Source organism: Limanda limanda, chromosome 16 (assembly GCF_963576545.1).
Source record: "Limanda limanda chromosome 16, fLimLim1.1, whole genome shotgun sequence".
Lineage (NCBI taxonomy): Eukaryota > Metazoa > Chordata > Actinopteri > Pleuronectiformes > Pleuronectidae > Limanda > Limanda limanda.
In genome coordinates this window covers 15,284,661-15,306,700 of record NC_083651.1, presented here as the reverse complement: position 1 = coordinate 15,306,700, position 22,040 = coordinate 15,284,661, and the positions used below count along the sequence as shown (strand labels likewise).

General features: G+C 43.0%; 1 protein-coding gene across 1 annotated transcript; it reads left to right on the top strand.

Annotated features, from left to right (window-relative positions):
• Positions 1 to 17,421: 17,421 nt before the first annotated feature.
• On the top strand, positions 17,422 to 18,165 carry sox21b (SRY-box transcription factor 21b). Its single transcript, XM_061088809.1, has one exon. The coding sequence runs from the start codon at positions 17,422 to 17,424 to the stop codon at positions 18,163 to 18,165; it is 744 nt and encodes a 247-aa protein (XP_060944792.1).
• The last annotated feature ends 3,875 nt before the right edge of the window (positions 18,166 to 22,040 follow it).

Here is a 22,040-nt window from a genome sequence, read left to right as displayed (position 1 = left end):
TCATCGCCACCAAACTAAACTATCTGTTCTACTTATTTCTAAAAAAGCATTGACCGTTGGGGCATAGCCAATATGGAGGTTAATCCATTCTAGTGTCTATACTATGGGATGCTTATGGAAGCATATTCGCTTAGGGCAGCCATGCAAATTATTACTTACTGCCCTGTAAGCTGATAACACAAATTAGATACCCATTAAAGTTGAACAATGTATATAGAATGTGGAGAGATTGTAAGTGATACCTGAAGGGGCGCTTAAGTCGTATGGCACTAAAATATGCCTCATGCTTGCAAACTTCAAAAGTGGGGAGATGTTTATCCTTGGGATTGGAAGATGCATAATAGTAATCTCATATGCACAGAGGCAGCTGCCAGGTGGAGGATAGCACACTGCATGTTTATGAATAGAAAATCATTACAGGGACTGGGGAGCATGCCGCCATGAACCAGTGACACAGAACTTTTTTTATCGTCTACCAAACGCACACGACAGCTCTTAAAAGTTCATGTGATGAAAGGTATAGTGTGGCATTCTTCTTCTTTTAGCTGTGGTCATTTTGGGCTTTGTCTCTTTTAAACTTTGAAGTCCTGACCTTAACGCTGTCTGCACCTGGGAACAATCAAGCTGTCGATTTGTTCCTGTCACCTGAGGGACCTGGGGCCACATCCACACTACTGCATTTCTGTTGGCTACGGATACGCCTGGCCGCCACTTTGAACAGAGGCATATTCAAACTAAAACGGGGGGGGCAGTGGCGTTGTCAAAATCCAGGCTACTGTTTTTTTTTTGTCTGGACCGACAGAAACTGAGATGTTTGGAAACGATGACGCAGACTCTCACAGCCGCTTGCTGATTGGGTCTTTTCGGTCATGATGAAGCTTTTGTTTGATTTGTCAAGCTCCTGTCACATGACCCCCCTCTGGAGGAAAACAACCGGCCTTGACTAACAGTGTAGAACACAACATGGATAATTAATTACAAGGGTTGCTGACCCTGTTGTCTTTGCTAACAGCTGCTGCTCAGTTATATTTAGCATCTTACTATGATACAACCGCTTACATACGTAGTAGACAAGCTTTTATTTGAGCTAAAATTCCTGTGTGGAGCGGGACGCGTGTTAGTATGGATGGAAATTAAAACTGACGGGAGCCAAAGCACTGGTGTGGACAATGCAGTGAAAATGCAGTTTTCAAAGGAAAATGTAGTATTATGGATATAACCGGAGAAATTGACCAACATTCCATTTTTAACTCCAGCGGGTCTTTATCCTCTGCTCTTATCAGATGAGCCCCTTTAATTCAGTGCAAACACAAATGTTCAGCAGCTTTTAAGAGGTGGAAGCACCGTATTTTTTTTGTTGTTGTGAAGAGAGAGAGGAAGTGCTTCAGGCCTGTTTGGGAACCCGGGCTAATTCTACCTTTGACTTGCCCGTTTGTTGTCTTTGAGCCCCTTTCCCTTTCTGCTCCTCTGGCCGGCTGATAGTTAGGGATTCATCTTAAACCCCCCTCCCTTTGTCTGACGGACTGCGGAGTCAGCAGTTATTCTTCAACTGACAACTTTCAATGCTCTGGCGTTGAAAGAGATGAAGCTGAAACACAAAGGCAAATTAAGGGTACAAAAACACTCGCCATTGTCCCTTTGTCGAGGGTCACAAATCGTCAAGTAAAAGCAACACAGCGTGGTTGAAATGTATTCGCCTCTATCCCTCTCTCCCCCCTCCCTCCCCCTCCTCTCTTTATATTCATTAGATTCATTATAGGCCACAAAGGATTGCCAACAAAACAGCTTGTGATTTTAGTTGAATTCATCCCCCTCTGAGGCCTGCAGGGAAATTAAAGTAGGTGACTATCACTGGAGGGGGAGCGGGCTTGACACATCTGAAGCTTTCAGTGATGCTAATAGCCAAGCGTATCCAAAATACACAGGAGCTGACCTCAAACAGATTGTGGAGGTTTAAAATCATTAGTTTGCAAATTAAGCGAAAGTACATTGCTTCTATGGCGGAATCATCCCACTCTGAACCTTTGATTAGTGTTTGTCTACTCCCCTTTCTCTTCATAGTCCCCCGCCCACTTGCAATCCAGAAATTAATAAAGGGAGACATAGCGACACTTTGGAGAGAAGCGCTTGCATCTGCAGCACCTGTTAAACAAATGCACTTTAGGCAGGAGACAAATTGCAGGCAGGTTTTAAATTGGTGTAAAATCTTCATTTAGATGATGTCCCCGGGGCCTGCTTATTACTTGAGATTTATATAGCATTAGTTCTGCCTCGCAAATGTGGTGCACTATTCCACCTCAGTGAAATATGAAGAGGTTTGATAAAAAAGCTACAACAGATTCTCTCATTAAAAAAAACAACCTAAACCCTTTAAAAGATTCATTAATTTAACTTGTGGCACGCAGCTCTGACATGCACACAGATCTGTGCCCGTGCCCCTGAGCGCTGTGTGTTACACGGTGTGCAAGATGTTGTCGTGTCTCGTCTGCATGCGTCTCGGAGAAGAAGTGCGCTGACAAATTAGGCTACCTGCAACGCCGCGTACGTCTCATTGCATTGCCGATGTTCATTTTAAAGCATGAAATAACGCTCGGATGAGTTAAATGTGAGGAATTTTCTCGGAGGCTTTGCAGCTGTTGGGTTTTTTGGCCGAAATGGGATGTCGCTATCACATGTCACGTTTGTGAGTGACACACATCATCGTGAAAGATGGTAGGAAATGACCACAAAGCCATTTCATTTGTAGCAGTGCCCCCATTGAGTATGTCTGTTTCACTCACCAATCGGTTTTGTTCTCCGTCCCTTTCAATTTGTTTACATTTGGCCCCTACTGGAGAGGGACAGTCTATTGATTTATTGTCCCCGCTTCCTGAGAGTGGCGTTAAGAGTGCACAAGGCCCCCCCGTCTTCAGGCCCTGCTCTCACATTGTGTCGCCCGGTTGCTGGCTTCTGTTACAGAGACGGGCCGGGGAAAGGCCCTCCCAGAGCATCACAAGGACCTCACAAGGAAGGGAAAAAAGCCTCAGCCGCACAAGGCCTGGGAGACAGCACTGCAGCACAATGTGCTTCAGACTGAATAGCAGACGCTGTGGGACATTCGCCTCCCACAGAGTTTTCTTCGTGTTCTATTTTCCGCCAAAACTGTTCAGGTTTAGGTGATACATCCACCTAATAACAATATTATAATTCTAATAGATAATAATGTAATATATACATTTCATGTATATGATAAATACATAAACATTTAATATATAATATATGTTTATATATAATATATGTATATACACACACATGCACATTTACATAGATACATATTTATATACACATATGTATTTATCTTAGATGATATATTTATATGTGTGTGTGTGTGTGTGTTTATATATATATATATTTATGTATATACACACACATACAGTTTATAAGTATGTGTGCTTGTGTGTGTATATATAGGCTATACATATATTTTTTACGACTGGGTGGCTTCTATTCATGTGACAACTCTTTTCTGCAGATTGAAATTTTTCATGAAAGCATCTGTCTGAAATTCTACAGAACAATTTATATGAGTGAAAAGAATCATTTCAGATGAAAGTAGAAATGCTATTGTAGAATGGCCTTTCTCTCCTTTCGCTTGAAGATAAACAATTTCCCATGAATATATGGCCGGGGCCCCTATCTATCACCAAAATCAGAATGTGTCCCATACTGAGCCTATTGTAGTCTATTAAAAGAAATCCTTCCCTGTGGCAACCATTTTGCAGGTTTCAAGTAGATAAATGCCTTCCAAGAGGGATAAGAATGCATTTCTACAAAACTGCATTAAAGAGTAATGTTTGTCAACTACTCCGATAAAAACTTCACAGTCACAATTCTGGTTGGAGGCGGCAAATGCATTGGCAATGTGTAAAGCTGATTGGTCTGGGGAGGCTGCCTACAGGTTAGCAGGCCTCATTTCCAATCTCTGACAGCAATATGTGTCGCCGCGCGCTTCATCCCGATTGCTCATGTTGAACACAAACCATGGTCACTCTATATATGGAAATCTCTGTCTTCGGGGCGAAAAAAAATTAAAAAGGTGAGATTGGCACTTTAACCTCCGTGCCCCCCTCAAAATATGTTTTAGTCTGATACATTATACTACTGCGAATTATTTATCAAGAAGATACAAGCTTGATATTCCAGAAAAATAATGAGATGTTGAGGTGGCAGCTGGAATGTTCCGGTCCAGTGAGCAGCATCTATGAATCGGGGGAAATGAAGTAAATATGGCGGGCAGCAGGGACACACCATGTGCTGAATGTGAAAGAGCGGAGCATTGTGTTCAGGTGGCACTGACCAAAAAAAAAAAATACTTCAATTCTTTTCTCTCTCGCTCAGTGAAACCAAATGTTTGCTGCACCGGTTAGTAGAACAATCGCATCTATCCAAATTCAAGTTTTAAAAAGGAATATAGATATTGTTGTTTTGCCTAACTGATTAAAACGTCTATCTATTCTCTATTCCACGAACGACATTGCCAGTTTGTGGTTATCGGACGGCTCAAAAGACGCGAAGCCTGGAATCTGTCAGGCAGACGCGAAAACAATAGTTGTGCTAGGCTGAGTTGAAAGAGCCCACCTGTCGACACGCTGCGCTCGCAGAACAAGTCATCCAGTTGTTGCAGGTCATACAAAGCGAGTGGAGGGAAGAAAACCATTCACACACTCTGAATACAGTTGGAGTGTGTCTCTCCTCTCACTGTTATTTGAAAGGCGAGAAAAAAAAGAGGAAAGGATGTGTATTAATTCGCCATTTGACGATCATGCGGTAATCGAGGTGAACCGGCGGTGACATTTTGCTTTAGAGCTGATTTTAGGGAGATGATTGTTCTCTAAAGTCAATTTTTGAGATCATTCCCTTTTTTTGTGCCGTTTGTATAGAACTCAAATGTGACTGCGTTTACATTATATTTATTGTTAATATACAAAACGTTAATATTAGGCCTATGTTGAGACTGAATTAGGCGAATCGTATAACAAGAAAATAAATTGGTTAGTGTCGGAGCTTCCCCTCTCCCCACCCCAAACTCTCGCCTTTGTTTTGATTTATTTCATCCTCTCGGAGCATCCCGTCGCTTTTCAGGGCCCCTTTTGTTCTTGGTGAAGGGATCTTTTATTTGGGAGAAATCTCCCATCTCAGACCAGCGCTTTGCCTTGATGCAGATCTTCATTAATCTCCAGGGCTGCGGCTGGGCTCTGCAGCAGCCTGCATGCCCCGTTTTGATGGGAATTGAATTTGATACCGTATTGTGGCTCGCACCGAGGCGGACAATGGCCTGTGTTCCTTCCTGTGTCTGTGCACAATCGGAGAGTCCCAATTAAATAATTTGGTACAATAAAGGGGAACAAAAGGATACCCGGGCATAAAGTGAGGGGCTCCAACATTTGCATTCTACCTATTTCTGTATCGTGTTAATTAATTCGCTTTGAAACCACAGGGGGAGGCACATTGAGGAACAGTGCAGCTCATTTCAGAGTATGACAGAGGATGCTTTATATTCAGGTGACGTGCTAAATCAACATTGGGAAATTAATTTTTCTGTGGAGCAGCAGACAGCGGAAAAGTGACTTTTCTTTATTTCAATATAACTCTTTTACACAGGTTTTAACTTTAGTCTAGACAGAAATTATTTCAGATTAACACTGTTCCTATTTGTCCCTGTTTTTTCTTGTAAATTATAAAATGATGTCTGTGGCTCAGATGAATACTCCCACCTCTGTTTGAATGGTTTCAAGATAACATTCTCTCGGTGAACAATGTGTGAATTGTGTAATGTATAACAGCCTTTGTTGTTGGTAATATATCATTTTCAATTAAGGGGTAAATGAATTATCCACAAGTGGGCCGGTGATAAGCGGTGATGGGACCCATATGGATCTGTCAGTGGACTGCTGGTGGGCTCTCTCTCCGTCCAGCCGCTGTAATTGAAAGAAATGAGCCATGGAGCTGACACATTAGCAGTCTCCCCAGAGATGGACCACCACACACACACACACACACACACACGCACACACACACACACACACTTTCCCCTCACACCCCCACTTTTTTTTTTTTTACACATCATCTGCACAAACTCTCTCACTGAAAGCAGAACCCAGACAATGTGAGGCTGCCTTGCGCGGGCCAGCGCCCTACTGTAAGCGAGACGAGGTGTAAGATTGGGTAGGTCTCCGTCTGGGTTAACGGGATAATGAGAAACTGCCCTGCAGTGAGTTAATCAGCTCATCGCTCTCCCAGCACTGCCATTTATTTGCTGTTTATTCCCCAGCACAGAGCCCCCAGGGGGAGGCCTGTCTGTGAGGCAGCACCTGCAGCTCCCCCCGTGCTTGATTTAGTGCTGTAAATGCTTGCGGGCCAGATTACGCTGGACAGTGATCAAACCTTATTTGCACTCTGATTAGACGAACTGCTCCCTGCACTGACCAGGCTAAAGCAATTCTCCTTTAGCAATTTGATACTGCTGCCCTGCGTGAAAATGATTAACACTGCCGGGATGGATGTGGCAGACATAGTCCTGCCTATGGCCCTGAGTATCAGCTCTACTGCTATACGCCCATTGTTGGGTTCATAACCATGCATTTGATTTTCATCCCAACCACCGGGAATTATCCTAGAAGTTACATGCTGCTGCTCAAATTGATCACAACAGGGTGAGCAAAGAGGCATTAGCGTCAGTGCATGTTTGATTATGTCAGCTTGATCCTATTAATCCTTGATCCCTGTTTATTGTCTTAAGTTGATATAAATGATCAAAATGAATATCTGTAATAAGAAAAATATCATTTGAATTACATCGCATAGATCTTATGTATTTCTTAAATAATTGTCCAAGATGATTCCCTTTGTAATTACAAATTTACAAAAAATTATATGAAATACCGCATCACACACACACACACACACACACACACACACACACACACACACACACACACACACACACACACACACACACACACACACACACACACACACACATACATACACACACATACAGAGCACATGTACCATCAAAAAATGAAACCATATGAAACCTCAAAATAAGCATTTACACACACACACACACGCAAACAGACGATAACATTTTCATGCACATAGAGGCAAACATGTTGTAATGCTTGCAATTGGACGATTCTCTTCTAAACAGATTTAGGTCCCCACAACATAAATTACATAATTATGATAAAATTAAATTATGAATCAAAATGTCCAGAGCTCAGACAGACTCAAAGACAAATATTGCTAGAAAAGGTGAGTTGTACCATATTAAAAGCCAATTCGCATAACTTATCATCTGGGACCGAGGTCCACAGGTTCATAGCACGTGGATCTGTTCACATCTAACAGCCCTTCAAGAACCACTTTTAATGCATTTGTCAGAAACCATACAAATCATACAACATATGAAGAGTGAAAACCACCACAATTCACCACAAAGCATTGCTACATATGCTTGTACTCGACAAATTTAACGTATAAGTGACGTATGTGCTAATACGGCCCACCTTCATATCAATGCTTGTCATCTTGTTTCCTCCAGGCTCAAGCAGTTGTTAAGCAGCTGTTCGGTCCTGCAAAGAGGCCGAAACCTTTTAAAAAGTCTCCACAATGTAAATATGACTCAGGTATCTTTTTAACAGTGTTTGCATCATTCTGTCCACCTTCGATGTACAACCTCCGCACATGCACGGCAGACGCGCGCAAGTCTTCGCACACATGTACGCACTCCCCGAGAGCAGACAATAACAATAACCTTCAAATGCATTGTGTTGAGAGAAGGTCCCCAGTTGCATTCAGAGTGGAAGGCACTCCAGCTTGGTCATTGTACAACAGATTTTCATGCAAAGGTGCTGCACAAAGAAAATGCACCTGAGACTGAATAGGTATGTATGTAGTGCACTGGCAAGGTCTCTTTTCTTTCATCTACTTCTGTGCAGAGGCTAGCAAAGTACTAATGAAGCCGTTTTCTGATCTGCTATTTTCTTCTCTGTGATCCTCCCTCCGAATGCCTCTCCATCATTTTTGTAGTATTTACTGTATTACCATAACCCTGATGCAAGGCCCATTTAGAATTGTGCTCCAGCGACTGGCAAGCATATTGAGGTGAAAAGGAATTATTGTGAGCGAAAGGTACACTATAAAAAGCTCAAAAGAGTAGAGGGCTATGGTCATAATGGAATCTGAAAGCTTTCATTTTTCCCTCATTGTCTCTCCCTCCTTCTCTAAACAACCTTCCTTTTTTCAGCTATCAGAGCAAAGTTCTCAAAGAGAAAATGAAGTGCATTCATGAATCCTGAAAGACGCTTTTAAGCTTGAGTACCGCACAAACAAAAAGGGTGAACTGCGGGTAGCCTGAGTACGATTTCGCATCTATAACCTTGCCATGCAGAATTTAAGAAGGCTGAGGAAGTGAATGGAGTTGGCGATGAAGCAGATCTGAGCCTCAAACCTGGAGACGCGCTGATCGTCTTCAGCTCGTTTGTCTGTGCTGCTGATTTCTCTGGATAGTTAAACTCAAGCATTCGAAGAAAACTGTTGATGATTTCTTGTTGAAGAATGGATATCTTTTCCTTCCCTGAAAGAAATCATTCTTGGAATCATTTCATTGTCTTCTTATTGATTTAGAGCACTAGAATGATATGCATCTCTAAGATGAATGTATGGTTACGATAAGACACAAAGAGCATTTTTCTTTGCTGTCACACCCCCTCCCATTGCTACCAGCCCCTTTCTCTCTTCATTTTGCTAACCGGTGCTCAAAGCCTCTCCTCCGCTGACCAAGCATCAGTTTCCCTGTGCTGATAAATGGGCTTCTTTGAATTGATGGCAGGCTGGAGGAAAAAGAGATACTCCTAGATAATGTGGACACAGTTTTCATTTCTTGTCACCCAATTAAACTGCAATTATCCCAAGTGCAGGAGAGGAGAAAAGTGGAAAGAATGGCCAAAGAATAGGGGAGCGGGTCTCCCTGGGACACTCTCTACCAGACACATTAGCCCAGATTTGCTCCGTCCTGATAAAAGAGACTCATTTCTTGCACTTGACAGTGCACAGCGAGTGGCAGACCAGCTGCATCCTGGGGTTTAGAGAAGAATGCCTGCACCATGTTTGTGCCATGCCTCAAAAAGGCCGGGGAGAAAAAAGATCAAAATGTATACAGGTTGTCGCCCTATTAAAGCAGCGTGGTGTTTGTGTGGCGCTCCATGTGTCCTTAGCTGAGGACATCAAGGTTTTATCCCTTAATAGCCCTTATAGGTTTTTTATATTATTATTATGCTAATGCCCTACATTGTCACAGGGAACAAAAGTGCATATTCTGCGAAACCTTTGTGATCATTGACCGGTGTAAGAACCCTGGAGTTGACTACACGGGAACCTTCAAACAAAACCTTTAGCATATATCCAAAAGTGCTTAGACCGGGGGCTTGTGTGCACCTACTGTTCCTTAAAAGAATCGACTGCTGCTCTGAAAAAAAAGAGGACGCTTCCTCTGTGAATTGTTTGCCTCCAGATGAATTAGGGGCTGCGGGTGAAACCCTCTCCCCCTGGCACAGAATCTAAGAAGTAAATTAATGTCTTTTGTAATTACTGTTCCTCTCTGTAATTATCACACGGGACAATTTATGGATTAACATATTGATTTCACTTGACCCTTGGCGGAGGCTTAATTTGGACAGAGGAGATACTTTTGGCTTGTGCTGCCAAACGCAAACAGCCCCCGGGGCCCCTGCTGGAGCTGGGCTCTCTAGGCGTGTCACAGCGTCTTTAGCAAATGTCCCATGGGACGGTGATCTGACTCGCGCAGGGTCCTGGCCTTTGGGTTATAGCTATCTATCTCTCTAGTGTGCAGCTCTGCGTAGGCATCGATTTGAGCCAAACTGCACAAGTGAAAAAACTGGAGCCGAGCGTTCGTTAAGAGTAATTCATTAATCTTCACGCGGGCGATTAGTGCTTTGAAGTGTTTAATTTTTGAAAAGCCGTGTTCCCTTGCTTTACTATCCCTCCCCTCTCAGGCTGTTTAGATAAACAACTGCAAGTAAACAGATTAGCAGAGAAATTGTTCGGCAAACATCTCCACACACAAGCTGTCTGCTTTGGAATGCTGATAAGTGTAACCCTTCTGCAATGGCATCTAATGATGCTTAGCGCAGGTATCAACGCGGCGGGTGTGTAGAGCATTGCTGACTATGGAGGGGGGGGGGGGAGATACTCTGTCAAAATATGATCAATATTTCCTATAAGTGCCTTTCGCCGCTCTGCATGAGTAATGGCCTGATTAAGTGAGCGACACGAGAGAGAGGATAGTGTGAGCGCGGCCTCTCCACCGCGGTGTCCATCAAATAATGAGATCACCTGAGACAGCCACCGTCAGACCCCCCCCCCACGTCCACCACCTCCACCTCAGCGAACAGGACGTGCTGACAGGACACTTGCCCTCCCATTGATCATATTGTCATTCAAACCGGCGCTTATAGGAGGACACATCCACGGACGAGCGCAGCACGGCCCACAATGCAGTGCGACCATCACCAGACCTTCTCCGTGTGGCGAGTCGGCAAAATGAACTCATCCAGTGGTTGGAATGGCCACATGTCTTGTTTCCCCCGAGGTGTGTAAGACAACACTGCAGCGACGAGCCATCTGCAGGAACTCAGTCATTTCACTCTTTTCAGGATCGTAGGACTTTTTTCTTTCTTTTTTGTCCTCTCTCAATTACATGGTTATTATCCTGGTCAGTTAATCTCCTCACATAAGATTGATTTCTCTTTTCAGGCTGCGTTGGAGTGCCTCTGTCAGAATGAGCCCAGGCCATGGGAACCATAGAGCTCCAATGCATCCTCACAATTTTCCCATTTGATGGAGGTCACAGTCACTATAAGGCTGTTTCTTTGACATACTGATGAGAAGAGGCACAAAGGCCCTTTCATTGTTTCAAGTGATGGAGAAGAGCAGGGGCCGCACGCACAATGCATGACAGGAAAAGATGCAGGATGGCGATTGTGACATACAAATGCAAACGCACACTCTGTATTGTCAGACAATTATACGCTCGGAAAAGAAGAAACCAAGTGGCAGGAGAGGTGCAATCATTCTTTCAAGGACTTTTGTCCTGCCAGCAAGTCAAAGAACGTCAACATTTTATTTATTTCCCTTAATTTCAAAGGTTTTTCGGGAAAAGTCTATGAAAATTAATTAATATCGACTCCATAGAGCTCATTTCACTTGTTGCAATCGGACATACATACAAACATTTAAAGTTAAGTTTTCTGAAAGAAAGAAGTCATTTTATTTATGCTTTCGCCTTGGCTGTTACATGTGACAATGGGCGACGATTTCTGCAGAGGAGAAAAAAAAGAAATCACAAAGGTCACCTTTAAGAGCAGAGCTGTGAATAACTTGAGGTAGATTTTTATCATATTTAACTTTCACTTGTCATTTTTGCAGACGTGTGTCTACAAAGGACTGAATCTGAATAAATCTTGACCTTTCATCTCAACTTTTCAGCGCATTCACCAGCGTTCATTCAGCCCCGATGAACACAAATCCATAGATTCACTGCTTCATTTCCTATTCATAACGCCGCGGAAACTTGCGAGAAGGGTTAAAGGTGGTTAATAAGCTGGAAGCACTATACTGTCAACTTTTATGCAAGTGTCTTTCCTGTTGTGCAGTGTTAAAGATGAACAAGTCACCCTCTGGATTTTTACCCCCCCCTGTCTTTCTCTCAAGGACGATGGCACACTATGAAAAGCCCAAATAGCATGTTACTGCACTGCCACGGGTTCAAGGAGATTGGATCACTTTTTGTTTGTGGAGCGGCCTCAATTCAGCTGCCACATAAAGAGCGAGAGACTGGGAGAGGACTGAGAGAGAGCAGTCTTTGTGGGGGTTGAAGGGAAGGGGTGGATAAAAAAATTGCCTTGGTGCATCACTTTTCTCTGATCCCAACTGCAACTATAAATGTATCTGAGATGAGCTATCTGTTGCAGGCTGTGCCACAAGCAGGCCTTTTCTTCCCTCTGTCCCTGTGATGAGTTAGCAGGACCTGGAGTGATAAAGCTGATAGAAGGGCCGCTATCAGGTGGCAGTCCGGGTAATTACAACTCTCTATTTGGGGGCTTTGCAGCGATGCTGCGGCGATAAGGGGAATATAATGAGGAAGAAAGGCAGGCGATAATGTATCTGCTAAATGGTTCAAAATAGTCTATCATGGGAAAAGTCATCTCAGCGCCTGGAGGTAAACAAGTATCTGTGGATTTGAACCACAGGACTCGTGCACCGGAGAAGATGCGGCAGGTTTAAGCTAAACACATGCGCCCCGCGGGGGGCAGCGGCAGTCAGAGTTTAAAAATCCGACTTCTGCACGGGGTAGGCTAGGTCGTTTTTTTCCCTCTTCTTTTCTTTAATGATCCAGGGAGTCGTGTGATTGCAGCTGCTATTTTGTTTGCCCCTCGGGGTCTGGAGATATTCTGCAGTGTGAGATTACACATAATACTTTGACAAGCGGCGGTTTAAAGATGAAGGTCTTATCAACCTCACGGACTCCACATCCTTCTGTGTCGCCATTCTCCCTCCATAATGTTCTTTCAAAGTTTGTTGTATCTGTCAGTTCAGGTCCTTCAAGATCCAACTGACAATCACTCCTATTTCCTCCCTCTTTACCATCATTCAAGCATACACGCACGTACACACAAACACACAAACACACAAACAAACACACACACTCACTCACTCACTCACTCTCACATTCCTCAGGGCCATTTGCCTGTTCCAGTCCCCAGTCTTTAATACACACTCCAGTGTGTTCTATCTTGTATGGCTGTTTTATTGTGAATCACAGATTCCCTCAGTAGGGATCATGACCACTATCAATAGTATTTTGACTAATGTGATTAAGTTAATACTGCGCTCTATGAGGGGATTATTTCTCAATTCCTCTTGATATGCGTAATATTTAGGTTGTGGTTGAGTAAATATTTTGGTTCTTCACCAAAATAATTCCCACTGAGACAAAGACGTGAAAGTCTGCCCTAAGGAGCAATAAAGACTGTATAATTAGAGCGATTAAAGAACTGCACAACTCATTTGGCACTTATTGAATATATTTTCAGAACACAACGTTCAAAATAGGTCACCTCTCTGAACCACAAAAACAAATATTAACTTTATTCACATTAATTATGCATTTATTCAGGCATTCTGTGTGACTCATTTGAAGTGGCGCTGAAGTCGGGCATTGTCTCCTCACCAATCCGATCATTACATTGCCTTGCAATTAAGCATATTTTCTACATATTGTGGGCGCTGTAAAGAAACCTCATTAGACAAAATGACTTCTAATCTAAATGCAATCATCTTTAAATAGTAATCAATTGGATCCCTTGCAACGCTAAACTGTTTGTCATTAGCACTTTATCAAAGGCTCACTTAAGATAAGATCCTGCAGCTCATGGTGTGTGATAGTGACACATTGACTTTCAATATACCCTTCACATCATGCACTGAACACTTGTGTCCTTCAGCTTATGTTACATGTTTGCTCTGCTGGAAGATTCATTCACATCTATTTTATTTTTATTTCCTTATTGAAAAATCTCTTTATAAAATGAATTTCTTTGTCCTCATCATCCGCGACTAGAGTTTATTTATATAACTAGGCAACGTGATGAAAGAGAGTTAACAGAAAATGTACAGTGATTGTCAATGAAAGTACATTATATTTATTCCCCCTTACATCTCCAGCGTTACATCAGTCATGCTTTTAAATAGGGTTTCGGCTAAATTAATGAAATATTTTGTCCCACATTTGTGCTGCTTATCTGCGGAATAAATCCCTAATCAGGAGATCATCTGGAAAAAGTGGAGCAATTGGCACGAGCATTAGTGGAAATTACCAGATGGAAACCGAGGGGACTTTCAACTGTGGAGGTGCATCTGCCTTATTGGGCCCCGGCCTCCGTGCGTGAGAGCAGCCGAGCTGAAAGAGGGGAAGAAAAAAAACGACTAAGAAGGGAGGAAGATCCTGGCAGAGCTGTGATCAGACAAGCTGAAAAGGAAACCACATCAGGTACACAATCAGGACCCCTCCCTCTCCCTTTCTTCAGACCTCCTCGGTAATGAGCAAACTTTCATGTGGCAGTAAATACTCTCCACTCTGTGGGGTTTGAAGTGGCAAACAGCAGATATTGTTGTTTACCCATGCTCACCAGGAAAAGCCATCTGATAGCAGGAGGTCAACTTGTGTTCCCTTGAAATCAATTTACTTTCAAACTTGACTCCCCTCCCACCACTTCCAACGGGAGAATAACGCCCAACACCTCATAAAGAAAGAGGAGGTGAAGTAGACATCCTGCAATATTCTTTATAGACGAGGCCTCTTTATACAAACTGGGATTATCCAGGGATCCTCATCAACCCTCTCCATAATTTGCTTCTGCTTTATCCCAGAGTTATGTGGAGTGTTGGGGAGCGAATAAACTGTTTGGTGCTGCTATCATGAAGATTCTTGCACCTCCAGGGGCTCCTATTTCAGAGTGATGGCTTTAGCACTTTGGAGTGAACTGTGTGCGATCTCTGCCGGGGTATAGGAAAATGTCCCCGTGGGCTTGTTGTTGCTGCTGTCTGCCTTCTATTTGCATGATATTTTTCTATTCAGTCTTATCAACCGTGTGCTGTGAGGTGGGAGTGCTGGCTCCGTCTCAGAGGCTGGACTCAGGTTTTATCGGCAGGTAATTCTCCCACTCTCACTAACTCATCTTGAATTATTTAAGTGTTATTTTCAACACCCAGGCATCTGTAAAAAAAAAAAGAAAAAGAGGGGGGGCAACACAGACAGGAGGTGTTACTATTATTATTATTACATTAATATTACTTGAGTCTTATCTCAGCTAAATTAATAAATTGGATAAATTAATGTTTTCTCGCCCTGCAAATTTATTTTTACAATTGATATAACAAATCTTGACATTTTTTTATGGGTAGGAAATGCACTGGGTGGATTCACCTCCTGTTACAGGCCCAGGCATCATCATCATGTAACAGCCTCAAACACATGTTAATAAAAAACACACCGACGCAGAAGGTGAGACAGTGAGAAGATGTGATTAAAAAATTGTACACAATAAAATCAATAGAATAGGGAAAGTGATATTAAATCACCAAATACCCCAAATAGACCAGTTCAAATTCTGGCATGTGCGCAAAATTACGCACCTTGTGACGGTCACCTCCAGATATGAACTTTTTCACCGTAACTTATTCACATAATTCACGGCACACATATCTATATATTTTCTCTCCCCCCAGGTTTGTGTCATGAGAGGTAGATGCTCCTGCGGAGTGAGAGCACGGAGCGCGTCATTGCAGGAATGTTATCGAAGGGAATGACAAGCCGACAAAGAGGCGCGCACGGTGCTGAGAGATGCTGCGGCTGCAGAGTTTATACAGCACGTCTGTCTGCTTCTCTCTGTGGCGTGGATCATCCTCACCTTGTCAGGTACTTGAGACAAAAGAATGGTGCCTCACTCAGACAGCTTTATTTTTAAGTTCCTTACAGAGAGGGAGAAAAAAAATTCCACATTAAACGGGACATTTACGCCCAGCAGGAATTAAGGGCACTGCTGGAAATTACGCACAATTTTAGTGGAATTGGTCCTCACTCAACTCACATACCCATGTTATCGGGACTATTATTTATCCGACGTTTATTACTATTCATAATAATAATAATAATAATTCGATGTTGTGTAAACTCTCCCTAAATAGGCTGAACTGTTAAATAAAAAGAACAACAGTGCATGAATTGAATTTGACATCCATTTATATCGACCTACAGCCTAATTCCTCATTTATGATATTGTTCCATGCAGCCTCCTCTCTTATTTCTTTCTTTCTTTTTTTGTCCCACACACATGCACTGTATATAATTATGTACAACGGGGAAGGTGCGAGAACAAACCACTTAAACCTACAATTTACTCAACAAGTCCTGCAGATAGCTGTAATTGCTTAGTTGAATATTCGACAACCTAATTCCAGTTGTCGATTCGCTGCCCTTGGGAAGGTCCTTTGAAGTGAAAGTGAAAAGGGGGGATTTCAGGAAAGTAATTAATTTCCACCGCGCGCGATTAGAAACACTTCAGACCTCCTCAGCATTTTAGTATTTACGCCAAAATGCCACAATATCTAGAAAATTAAAGAAGACGTTCCTTTACTTTTTCTTGTCTCTCTCTTTCACACACACACACACACACACACACACACACACACACGAACACACACACACACACACACACACACACAAAAACACACATACACTCCACTTTTTCCCAATGGCAGTGCCACCCATGGGGAAGGGAAGGGACAGAAGTGACAGCCGATTCAAGCCTGTGAGATTGTCAATTAAACAAATGGAACAGAGAGGAAGTGGTGATTAGGCGTGTAATGACAAGTGGTTTTTAATAATAAGAGGGCGGGAAAAGAAAGAGGGGGCAACTTCTTTTTAAGAGTTAGATGACTCAGATGTCATCCATGCACCTGACTGTGCCGCAGCCACCTTCATAATATGTGTGTGTTAAAGAGTCTCATTCCCTCCTTCATCCATGTGAAGAGGAGACATTTTTTTAAAAATCAGAAAAAGGCCTAATTCCATTTTGACACGTTCCTCATTAGAATAAACAATAATCCAGAAAATTAGACCTATGAGCTCAGGCGGCAGACGAGGTCACCACTCTGGGTTCAAACGCCCTTAATAAAGATATATAATAATAATAATGAAGAGGTGCCTTTTCTTTTCGATCTCAGGGTGGGATTTGAGGGAGAGAGAGAGAGAGAGAGAGAGAGAGAGAGAGAGAGAGAGAAAAAAATCGCTCCACACTGGGATGCGCGTCCTGCTGCTGCTGCTGTTGCGCATGCGCCACTTGCACTTTCACTACCTGCCACACAAATCCTCGTATTTCACATGGGGCGAGCGGGAGTTGTCATCCACTTGCGTAAACGCTGCTGCTGTTGACAGTCTCAGGCGACAGGACCGTGTGTTTGCACCCTCCCTCCACCCAGCTTTGCTCAAGGCGCACAGGCTCTCGCTGATGGATGCCACCATGGAGCAGAAAACATAAGCTGAGCGCACGCCAGGACGCAGCCACTTGTACTTTTCAGCAGATCGTACAACGGAGGGATGAAGAACTGAACTCTTTAAGTAAGTATAGGCGAAACGCGAGCTGTGGTTGTTGTGGATCGTGGAGTGATATTTGAATGAGCGTTCGGCACTTTTGTGTGGGATTTGTTGTGCGTAAAGTTGTTTAGTCTTTGGGTTTAATTTGATTTTAAACTGCGTTTTTGTCTTATTTTTTTTTTTTCTAGAATCGCTTTTGTGCCAACATGTCTAAACCAATGGATCACGTCAAACGTCCGATGAACGCCTTCATGGTCTGGTCCAGAGCCCAGCGCAGGAAGATGGCCCAGGAGAACCCCAAGATGCACAACTCCGAGATCAGCAAGCGGCTGGGAGCGGAGTGGAAACTTCTCACCGAGTCCGAGAAGAGGCCGTTCATCGACGAAGCCAAGCGGCTGCGAGCCATGCACATGAAGGAGCACCCAGACTACAAATACAGACCGAGACGGAAGCCCAAGACTCTGATGAAGAAAGATAAGTTCTCCTTCCCCATGCCCTACAACCTGGGGGAGCACGACGCGCTCAAAGTCAGCGGGCTGTCCATGGGAGCGCTGTCCGACTCCGTCATGGGACACGCGGACAAGGCGGCGGCGGCTGCTGCGGCCGCGGCGGCCCGGGTCTTCTTCAACCCGTCCATGTCCGCGAACCCCTACTCCTTTTTCGACCTGGGATCCAAGATGTCAGAGCTTTCCCACCAATCTTCCTTTCCGTACGGCTCCCATCTGGGCTACCCGCCGGGAAGCGCCGCTGCGTTCGCCGGGAGTGTAGGCGGCGGGACGCACGCACACACCCACTCGCACCCGTCCCCTGGGAACCCGGGCTACATGATCCCCTGTAACTGTTCGGCCTGGCCCTCAGCGGGACTCCAGCCGCCCCTAGCGTACATTCTGCTCCCCGGGATGGGGAAACCTCAACTTGAACCGTACTCTGCGTACGCTGCGGCGTTATGATAGGCCCGGTTTGGACTTCTCTAAGAAAATTCATTCAAAACAAAAAAAAGTTATCCATGCAAGAGTTTTATTATGCATGCACAAACTTGTACATGTGATGAAGTGCTCGTCGTCTCAGATATCACATGTGTATGTACATTGATTAACGCCTTTATCTATAAGGTAATGCTTATTTAGAGAACTCTCTAATCTATTATTACGCAGTCGTCCCCTGTGTGCGCGCAGAGGAAGGACTGAAGGATGGCACACACACACACGGCACACGCTGGAGAGGAAGGGGCATCAGAACAATTTGTGAAAACTCATTTTGAAAGGTGGTCGATTTCTACCGTTTTTTTCTTTTTGTTTTTTTGCAAGTTGCACCTGCTTGAGCCCGGTGGATCCGAGGGCTGCAGCCTGCAGCCTCCAATGACAGTGGCAATCACGGGACCACCGCGTTCCCTCTCAGATGTCATGTTGTCGGGGTCTAATTCATGGATCAAGGAGGATTGTCACAACACCACCACTCCATCCTCCCTCTTGAGTGACTGTAAATGTGTACAGATAAAAATGACTCTAGTTTATTTGCCGTTATAGGCTTAGTGTTTGAGACATAGGGCCAGGAAACCTAGAAATCCGGTGTATATTTTGAGTTTTTAAACCGTTTTATAGATGTCTGTAATATTTATTGTTTAGTGGAATCTATGGTGAACCCAGACCTTTTCTTTTTCCTTTTTTTTTCTAAAGAGGACGAAACCAGTTCTGTAATATTTGCACATGAGACGGATGTAATTTATTTTGAAGGTGGTATTCAATTTCCAGTGCATTGCAAACTTTCGGGTTTAAAGAAAAGTACAAACATTTTAAAAATGCAAATGGGAGTTTAGCCTTCTCAATTCTTTTTTTCTTGATCCCTCACTCTACAACTCCTGGTATCGTGTGCAGGAGGAGGAGAAGAAGAAAAAGAAGAAGAAGAAGAAGAAGAAAAACATTTTTATCTAACTCTTATGGAATTTGTATGTTTTTTTGTGTTTTCTTTACCCTCCGTTCTGTACTTCAAACCTATTGCTACTGTTCACTTGTTGAGCAAAAAAAGGACTACACAATAAAGCGTCTTCGGATTGATAAAAAAAACAAAAAACGGAAGGCGATCGCAGGCTGTAGTTCTTGGTGAGATGAACAAGATTGTTATCTTTTCTCTTTTTCTGCTCCTCGGTCCAGGTGAAGTGTAAGGTATCCTCCAAAGGCCGCTTTTGTATGCGCTGTGAATGGCATCACTTGTGGTGGTGGGTGGGTGGGTGGTGGAGGGGGGGGGGGGGGGGGAAATCTAAATCAGACCATTGTAATCAAGAGCCAACAAAAAAGAAAACCCCTTATTTATCACAATTTTAATCGTGAATGGGGGAAGATAAAACTCTTGAGCTTTCGTTTCCCAGGAAAAAAAAGGAGAGGAAGAAAGAGGGAGCACGAAGAGAGAGAGAGAGAGAGAGGGGGATGGAGAGAGGGATGCTTCTGCTGCAGAACACACTCGTCTTCGGGGCTTTAAAAAACAACCTGTGCGCCCCCAAGTCGGCACAAGTAATAAAAAAAAGAAGCGCATTTACTAGGCCTATAATTAAAATGCTCACCTGTCCTGAGGGGGTGCACGCCCTCACTTGCACGACAGGTGCATGGTGTGTGTGTGTGTGTGTGTGTGTGTGTTGCTGCGTGCACGTTGACTTTCACCACCATTAGATCTCTCGCGTAATGCGCGTTATTTAAGCAAACGCTCCCCCCTCTCCTCCCTCCCTCCTCCCTCCTAGATTACACTGAGAGATTAATTCATAAGGATCAGAGCGATTATGCAAAACTAATTTGGACAGTCCAGGGATAATTATCTCCGTCACGGTTAATTACACCCTTTCACCGCTATGTTCTCCATTGTGTCGCCCCGATCACTTCTCTCCACGGAACTTCCTTCTTATTGGACCCCGAAAATCACGCGCAAGTGACCTTTAGTGCGATTTATTTACAGCCTCATGGAAGTACCAAAAAAAACAAAACACAAAAAAAACTGGTGGTATTTACACTTCATTTTCTAATATTCAAAAAATGTTAAGGTTATTTTTCTTTCAATAATTTGTGTTTAGCGTTCATTCAAATCCTTGGTGTATTTTTTATTTTTTTTGTTGAGCCAGAAAATGAAATGGATTTGTGTTAAATTAAAAAAAAACAAAAAACAAAAATCCAGGTTGTTGAAATGAATTCTAGGTGTCATGAGAGGGGGTGAATCCAGCATGTGGCTGATTAAAACATAGAGCTCCGCATAAAAGAACTTGCATTATGAGTTCAGTGGCCATTTCTTTCTCTTTCTTTTGGCCCTTTCTTTTTTTGTTTTTATTATATTTTTCTTTTTCCTTGAGGAGAAAGGAAAAAGGAGAGAAAGGAGGTGGGGGGGTGGGGGGGGGGTTGAAGCTGAAAGAACTTTTTTTCAACTCTGGGAGCGTTTAGACGGTCGAGGAGTTTTTGTCTGGGAACAAAACGTGGGTTGGGAGGTTTTGTGAGAGTGTTGTTTGTTGAAGTGGAGCTCAGCAAAAGCGGCTGCTTTCCCTCATTGTGATGAAAGCAATCAGTGGTATTTGGAAAACTGTTAGCATTGTGCACTTCTTCTGTGTCCATTGTGGAGGATTTCTTTTCACAAGGTTTTTTTTTTTTTTCTCAGCCGATCCAGCTGGCCGGAGTGAATAGCACTGCAATGTGTACACGCTTTGTCCCTGCGAGCCCTTCAAGTAGCCCACAGTGAATAGAGTGAGTTGACACTGCATGACAGTGAAACAACATAATAAAAAATACATGAGCGCATGAATGGAAGCAGGCGCATAAATAAATAAAATGGGTGGCCAGAACTGGATAAACTGAATGACAAAACGGTGAAAGGGGAACAAAAAGATATTTAACACGCCAGATTAGCATTAGAATGCAATCTACAAGCCAGAACAATTGATGAATGGGTTTACCGGCCAAGAAAGAAATGGACTAAATGCCTTTTGAATAGATATAGCCTATGTTTTTTTGTTTTTTTTTTCCTTCCAAGATGGGAGCTGAGTGGGAAAGGTGGACATGCAACTATGGAGATGAGTGGGGAGGAAACTTTTTCTGATGAAATATTTCTCTCCTTTAATTCCTATATACTCAACACAACAGGGGGGGGTGGGGGGTGTAAATCAGAATCCCAGGTTAAGACTGAAAGTTGAAATCATTTTGTAATTCTTGTATAAAAGTTTATTTAAACCAAAACCAAATAAAGACCCTGAACAGAAGTCATGTCTTTCGGTTGTCAGCCTTCACTTTGGCTTTTCTTGAATTCCTTCATCTCATTTCACAAATACGTTTTGCAGGTTTACTTTTTCATATGCACTTGCACATGGGTCTATAATCTAAATATTCTCATAACACCACATTTGCTCTAATCAGAATCAGTTTTATTAATGACTAGATGATGAGTGACTATAAATGGTTGCATAGTGATAAGCATCTGGCCTTGGTGTACAAAACAAATGTTGTGAAGGTGCTTAGCAACTCTTGGAAAACACAAAAATGTGTTGTTTAAATTAAATAAAGATTTAAATTTAATATTAAACAATTATAACTCATAAAAAAACCTATATAGCAGCAGTCCTGTATCAATTACCCTTTCTCTTGTCACCAGGATGATCAGGGATGGAAGAAATAGATTTAATAAGTGATTATGAGTGATAAAGTCTCCTCCTGCAGAACCAGCGTATTTATAATTTAGCTACATATTACATGTATGTGTCTTTAATTCAGAAAAAAAGGGAGTGAAGTTCTGAAGTGATAATGAGAGTTTTAATAAAGACTTTATTCATATGGTAAAAATATTACAATATGCAAAAAAG